The sequence below is a fragment of the Aptenodytes forsteri genome, unplaced genomic scaffold, assembly GCF_000699145.1.
Source record: "Aptenodytes forsteri isolate BGI_AS27 unplaced genomic scaffold, ASM69914v1 Scaffold202, whole genome shotgun sequence".
NCBI classification, from domain to species: domain Eukaryota; kingdom Metazoa; phylum Chordata; class Aves; order Sphenisciformes; family Spheniscidae; genus Aptenodytes; species Aptenodytes forsteri.
Genome location: NW_008793961.1, coordinates 241,441 through 248,835, shown reverse-complemented (window position 1 = coordinate 248,835; position 7,395 = coordinate 241,441). Strand labels below are relative to the sequence as shown.

The 7,395-nt window shown below is 45.6% G+C and overlaps 1 protein-coding gene across 3 annotated transcripts; it reads left to right on the top strand.

Moving 5' to 3' along the window:
• The first annotated feature begins 181 nt into the window (after window positions 1-181).
• LOC103906936 (olfactory receptor 2D2) lies at window positions 182-3,490 on the top strand. 3 transcript variants are annotated; one of them, XM_019474475.1, is made up of 3 exons: window positions 1,266-1,341; window positions 1,994-2,928; window positions 3,468-3,490. In XM_019474475.1, exons 2-3 carry the CDS (start codon window positions 2,013-2,015, stop codon window positions 3,488-3,490), a joined length of 939 nt encoding a protein of 312 aa, XP_019330020.1. In that variant the 5' UTR covers window positions 1,266-1,341; window positions 1,994-2,012. The 3 variants fall into 3 exon arrangements, with proteins under 3 accessions (XP_019329995.1, XP_019330020.1, XP_019329975.1); XM_019474450.1 differs by lacking the exons at window positions 1,266-1,341; window positions 3,468-3,490 and adding an exon at window positions 182-212 and having other exon boundaries at window positions 2,038-2,954; XM_019474430.1 differs by lacking the exon at window positions 3,468-3,490 and having other exon boundaries at window positions 1,994-2,954.
• Window positions 3,491-7,395: the final 3,905 nt, after the last annotated feature.

Sequence of the window (7,395 nt, the reverse complement as noted above, 5' to 3'; positions counted from 1 at the left end):
CCAACCCAGGTGCAGGACCCTGCACTTGGCCTTGTTAAATCTCATGAGGTTCACATGGGCCCACTTCTCAAGCTTGTCCAGGTCCCTCTGGATGGCATCCCGTCCCTCTGGCGTGTCGACCGCACCACTCAGCTTGGTGTCATCTGCAAACTTGCTGAGGGTGCACTTGATCCCACTGTCTATGTCATTGATGAAGATATTAAACAGTACCGGTCCCAATATGGACCCCTGCGGGACGCCACTCGTCACCAATCTCCATCTGGACATTGAGCTGTTGACCACTACCCTCTGGATGCGACCATCTAATCAATTCCTCACCCACCGTATAGTCCACCCATCTCAAATCCATCTCTCCAGTTTAGAGAGAAGGATGTTGTGGGGGACCGTGTCAAAGGCCTTACAGAGGTCCAGACAAACGACATCTGTAGCCCTTCCCATGTCCACTGATATAGTCACTCCATCATAGAAGGCCACTAGGTTAGTCAGGCAGGACTTCATCCTTCCTTTCAAGTCAGGAGGGATGCACCTGCCTTTGCTGACTAGGAGATAAGTGCTGAGCAGTCTGGGCTCCCTGGGCTGCAGTGGAGACAGAGTCCTCCGGTTGTATTGACTGGGGTGATGGCTCAGCCATCTCACCTACCTGAGACAATAACCTTGGGCTAAGGCAAACTGCCTCCTTGAATTGAGCTTTTTAGGATTATTTCTTAACCTCCCTTCCAGAACAGTTTCTAGTTTTCATTTTGCAACACTTTCCCGTGACAGCATGATTGCTAATTCAGGTTGTGAGAGTCTGCTTGGTCTTTAAAACACAGGATAGGATTCAGTTTCAGGTTAAGGCATCAGATTTAGGCATCTACTTATAAACGTTTATATGTAAGTTATACATCTAAATTTCTGTCATGAGTGAGGAATAAACCAGGTGTCAAAGTTAAGTCCAGAAGGCTACTCAGGGTCTCAGGAACAGCTGAGAAGTTGAGATAGCTAAAGTTATCACCTACTAGCTGGTCATCTGAATCGCCCTTTAGAGTCCATTGACTGTATCAACTAGGCATCCACATAATTTGCGCAGCCGTAGCAGTCTGGTACCACTTGAGACATCCCGGTGTGACCTGTCATTTGTCCAATTTTCATTCCAGAGGAGCACAAGCCCTCCAACATCCCTGCATCAAATGTGTCAGCCGCCTTCAGATGTCTCGGATACCCTACAGCATATCAAGTGACATTTATTAGTGTCTTCCACAGCACTATTAATGTAGGCATTCTGCTGCTCTCCTTTTACTGCACGAAGACTCAGGATCCAGCAACTGTGACCATATACTACTCGGAAACTTTCTTGTCATGGTAAAGCCTTAAAACATCTTAGACAATACTGCATAAAGACAGAACATGAACAGTAGGAGCTATAGTGATGAGAATGCCGTAAGATCCTAGATATACGTTAAGGTGGTTGGACATATTTAATTTGTTAGATGTGGTCTGTGTGCTGAATTTTGGCTTTATTGCAGGAAAAGGATACAGGTCTATGGATATTTGTCCAAAAGAGTAGATCTGTGTCATAATGAGAGTGTCTGAAGGATTGTTTCACTCCAGAAGTCTGTTGCGTGTTTCTTCCCATGTTAAGAAAGGATATCGAGAAGTGGGATTTTAAGACAGTCTTTTGATCTAACATTGAATTTTGATTTTCTAAAGACGGTAGTAACTCTGTTGGGCATTAAAGTGTGTATAAATTAGGCATTCTTCTGTTAAATCTGTGTAATTAGACTGCAACCAACGTGAACAGGGGTTCAGCTAAATGTACCATGAGAAAACTTTCTCAACATTTTCTCATTTCTCTGGTCACCACAATAGATAATACAAAATGGATGGTATGTTGTGTCTGGTACATTATTTTCCATGGCAGATTCTCTCCCCTTCAGGGAGAAATACAAGCTCTTGTTACACTTACCTTGCAACAGATTTGAGTTGACCTTGTTACTATTTCTTATCTTGACAGTTAAACCACTGGAAAAATAATGGCTAGGGAAAACCAAAGTGTAGTGACAGAATTCATCTTTCAAGGCCTTTCCTCCCAGCCAAGGACACAGACTGTTCTTTTCACAGTGTTCCTGGTTTTTTATCTGTTCACAATTTTTGGGAACATCATGATCATTACAGTGATCAGAGCTGATTGCCAGTTGCAGGCACCCATGTACTTTTTCCTTGCCAACCTGTCCTTCTTAGATATCTGCTATGTCTCCAGCAACATCCCCCAGATGCTGGTGAACCTCTTCACCAAGAAAAGGACCATCTCCTTCTCTGGATGTGCTGCTCAGATGTATTTCTCTCTGGCTTTTGGCATGACAGAGTGTGTTCTGCTTGGGGTCATGGCCTATGATCGATACATGGCAATATGTCACCCTTTGCTGTACACCACTGTCATGAACAGGAAGGTTTGCATTCACATGGTCATGGCTTCCTGGACCAGCAGCCTGCTGAGCTCCATGGTCATCAACAGCCTCACCTTGCGGCTGCCCTTCTGCGGGCCTGACATCTTGAACCATTACTTCTGCGAAGTGCCAGCAGTGCTGGCCTTGGCCTGTGCCGACACTGCCCTCATGGAGTTGGTCATCTTCATCTTCAGCATCCTCATAGTCTTCATCCCCTTTCTTCTGATCATCACCTCCTACGCCCATATCCTTTTCGCCATCTTGAAGATTCAGTCTGCACATGTGCAATCCAAGGCCTTCTCCACCTGTGGATCCCACCTGACGGTGGTAACCATATTCTATGGGACAGCCATCTGCATGTACATGAATCCTAAGTCAAGGCCTCCACAGGACAGGGACAAAGTGGTTGCAGTGTTTTACACCATTGTAGCCCCAATGCTGAACCCCCTCATCTACAGCCTCAGGAACAAGGACATGAAGCGTGCCCTGAGAAGGGCAATGAATAGACCCAAATCCCTGTTTATTTAAAGGCTTTCCAGGGGTTGGTAGTATTGCATTTAGTTCTGAGTTGAAACAAAACTCAAATGTGATTATTTCTCTACCTGCAATTGCCCTAGACTTATTTTTACAAAGACTGAGATGAAATCATAGATGTGCTAAATTCAACAGCACCTAAACAAAAGGACTTGCATACAAATAGCTTTCTAAATAACATTTGGGATTTGGCCTAAAACCTGGAAGCTAAATAAAGACATTGTGACTTCAGCCTGCCTCACTCTGGCAATTCATTTAAAACAGAATTGGAAAATGCCAATAGCATCATGACAAGAAAGAAAAAAAGAAAAAAGAAAAAATATTTAAAGAACTGTGGGAAAATTTAAGTGCTTTATATAAAGCTTAAAATGTATTTTGCTTCTGAAGGGTTTCATAATTAACTTCAGAGCATACAAACATTTAAGTTATGTTGCAAACATGAGCTGCTACTGTGATTTCTCTTCAGACCTGAAGATTTCCCAACATCTGTTATGTTGGTTAGCAAACAAAACTGCCATCTTCTCCCATAAAGGGCGTAGTTGTTTGCAACTAATATTGATCCCTTTGCGCTGTGAGTATTTTCTCAACCCTGTTTCCATAACCCGCTTTGCTTCCTCTGTAACTGATTTCTGCCCCTCTTAATTCCTACTGTATTTTAGTCCAGCTCTGGGTCCTCGTCGGCCAAGATCAGTTGTTAAACTGATTTAGGTGTGTTAACAACACACCTAAAAATAACAGTTGTCCCAGATACACAAATTTGTAATTATAATTTCGTGGTGTACATTCTTTTTTTAACATTTGCCAACACTAAACAACCAACCTCAATAGGCGGGATTTGTACTGGTGTGGTTTCCTCTGCAAGCTAGCAGAAAGCGGAGTCCCAGCAGAAAGTAAAGGAAGTTTTTCTGAGCAAGATTGGTACTTCTTGTCCCTGCCTAAGGCAGATCACAGCAGCGACTAGAAAGGTGTTTTGAGGGAGGTCGGTGACCCTGCCTGGAGGTTGAAGTGTGGAAAATGCAATTAGTGAACAAATGTCGCTCATTAGCCAGTATCCCAGGCAGCAGAGGTGTGCTTACACCCGTCCTGCACAGGGAAGGACCAAACTAAGGGATAGTTTCAGCCCTGGCTCGTTATGCTGCTATCAAGCACCAACATCTGGAGGTGGCATTCATGGGTCTGAGCCTAGAAACCCACCCCAGAGAGACAGGTCTGGGCTCTCCTGCAGCTCAGAGCAGGGCACATGGCCCCAGCTGTGGCTCTTGCCTTCCTAGCAAGGGCAGGGAAAGGAGAAAGCTTATTTAGTGTTGTACCTTCAGCTACTCCCTCACTCTTATGCCATGTAAGATATAAAACATATGAGGACAAACTCCTTGCTTGGGTTTTTGGGCAGATCGCTGTCCCCTGGGGGAAGGTCACATGCCAGATGTCTGTCCCTACTGCTATATGCCACCTTTGAGGGTGGCCAGGGGAAAGGTTTGGGTCTGACATCTGGCACGGGTCCTTGCTGGGGTAGGACGTAGTGCCACTTTGGTGAACGACTCATTCTTCACAGCCCCAGCAGAGATGTGCTAGGCTGGCGGATATTCCTGCTGCTCAGCACCATCCCAAACCAAGACCCTCCAGCCACCTACCAGGAGCATTAGTTAGCCTTGAATTATGTCAGCCGAGCAAGCCCAGAATTGAGTTTGGACTTGGTGGGCTATGTACTGGGGAAGTCTGCATCTCCTGCAAAACCTCTTGGGATAGCGTAAGTGAGCCCTTGGATAGATGAAGCCTTTAGCAAGACAAAGATAAATGCAAAGATATTTAGTGCAGAGTAAGCCAGAAAAGGGGAAGTGTAGCCAGAGCCAGACACCAGCTTTTTCCTAGACCAACCCAGGCTCGAACCACACCTAAAGGACTCTTTACTTTTTTAAAATGTTCTTCCCATGACTTAAAGATAGGGAAGATAAGGCAAAGATAAAGTATCTGATTAGCGAAGGCAAACAAATGCATATGAGCTGTACATGTAGGGAGAAACAGGCGATTTCTTAACCCTTAACAAGACTAAATAAGAGGCCTTGTCTAGCAGTAGGTGGAGGCAATAGTCATAGCATGACCCACTGGAAGCCCCTCAGCAGGCCTGAACTCCATCACCAGCTAAGTCGTTAAATCTATTTCCATCACAAATTACACTTCTCCCCTTCCAAAACAAGGAATTCCCCTGGGGGCCAGTCACCCAGGAGTCATCAGCTTAACAAGCCCTTCTGGGCATCGGGAAGAAGCCTCTAATGATCTTGAAACCTTCTTAGAAAGCTCATAGTAAAGTACCTGTTCTTCCTAACAAGCCCCTGGGGGACAACTTCATAGATACCAAGGAGAAGGAAACTTTCCTCTTTGTTAAAGGCAATGAGCATGTCTAAAGCAATTTAGTTTGTCACAACTAAACTGGGAGGTTTAGATTGGATGTAAGGAAAAATTTCTTTACTGAAAGAGTGGTTAAACATTGGAACAGGCTGCCCAGGGAAGTGGTGGAGTCCCCATCCCTGGAGGTATTTAAAAGACGTGTAGATGAGGCACTTAGGGACATGGTTTAGTGGACATGGTGGTGTTGGGTTGACGGTTGGACTCAATGATCTTAGAGGTCTTTTCCAACCTCAATGATTCTATGATTCTATGAACTACTCCACACCCTGAAGTCTGCGGTTGGAGAGTTTATGGGTTGGCATACACCTTTCCAGTCCTCCACTCGGTTGGTACAGAAGTTACCACTGGAGTTTGAAGGACAACAGATCTGTGCATCACACCACCAGCAGCTGAGAGAGCAGCTGCCCCTGGCCAACAACTTCTGGTTGGCAGAAGTCACTCAGCACCTTGCAACAAGTGCTTGGGACGTCACAAAGGGTCCATCAACAGCCACAGCCATGGCAGATGATGAACCAGATTCAGGGTTCATCAAGGGGTCCAGTCAGAAGCAAAAGGAGATGTGGCTGGAGGTAAAATACAACGTACATACATTTGCCCATCCAGGAATAAAACTATCTACAGCACAGGTCCAAGGTCCATCCAGGAGGCAGATGCAGCCAGGCACATCTACAATGCGGCGTAGGGAAGGCCTGAAGGCCCCCTAAAATGGGGTTCCTAGTCCATGGGAGGGGGTGAGTGTGCATGTGGCAGGGCAAGAAGACACCAGATGAGGCTCATCAGGGCCACTACGACCTATTGTTGCCATCATGGTCCTGACCCACATGAACTACCCCCAGTTCACAGATGCTAACTGTGCTGGTGGTTCTCAGTTGCTTTCTGCTGCCTGAGGGGCTGAAGTCTGTGAGGTGGTCTCCTCCGTAGCCAGCTCTATCAGTAAAAGCATGGCTTGATCTGCAGCCATCCAAGGCTCATCCCGACATTTACCCTCCAGCTCCTTCCCCTGCACAAGTCAAAACATAGTCCTGTCTGCTGCTGCGTCGCAGGCTTGCATCTCCCTGAGACATGCTGCTGCTTAAAACCAATTCACTTTGATAGGGTATTGAATAACATTAATATGTTAAAAAGGCTAAATGTTGTGGAAAATGCTATCAGTCCTAGTGAATTCACTGTTCACGCATGCCAATGTCTTGGCAGGCTTGGGGGAGTTCATAACTTCTCATTTCAGACTGGGGAAGGGGACATTAGGACCTTATTTCTCTTAGAGAACCTCTTGGAATCGAGTGCTTGCCTGAATCACGAGTGGGGTGGTGCGTGGTGTGAGCTCCTCGATGCGACCTGGAGCTAGCCCGTGTGAGCACGGGGAGAGTCGAGAAACACCAAGCACAATGCAGGGGTCTGCACCCTGAGGTGCTCTCATGGGAGTCATGCATGAGGAGAGGCTGAGCAACAGGATGGCTGATGAAATTCAGCATATCTATATATAAAGCAATGCACAGGGGGGAATAAAAAGCATTAACTTCAGCTCAGAGCCCCAGGTTTTGTACTTCATTGCTGTTTCATATTCTGCGCTGAACTAAGCAAATGGAGAAAGTGCCTCTGGCTCTTAATAGAATCTAGAGAAGAAAACTTACTTTAAGGAAAGACTCAGAAAATGAATTTGAACAGGTCATTTAATGTGTTCTTTATATATACAGAAAAGTATATTCAGTTCAAGGGTATGAAGTTATACAGCTGCTATCCTGGAGGCTAGTGGTGATCAACAAGTAAGTTAGTGCAACATTTTATGATTCAGCCTAGAAATATTCAGATATATCATAGAATCATAGAGTGGTTTGGGTTGGAAGGGACCCTAAAGATCATCTAGTTTCAACCCCCCCCAGGCACACCTTCCACTAGACCAGGTTGCTCAAAGTCCCATCCAACCTGGCCTTGAACACTTCCAGGGATGAGGCATCCACAGCTTCTCTGGGCAACCTGTTCCAGTGCCTCCCCACCCTCATAGTGAAGAATTTCTTCCTTGTATCTAATC

Coding starts and splice junctions, on each gene's coding strand:
- LOC103906936 (XM_019474450.1), top strand. CDS start 182: ATGTCATTGATGAAGATATTAAACAGTACCG. Junction 213..2,037: donor GAAGATATTAAACAGTACCG/GTCCCAATATGG, acceptor ACCAAAGTGTAG/TGACAGAATTCATCTTTCAA.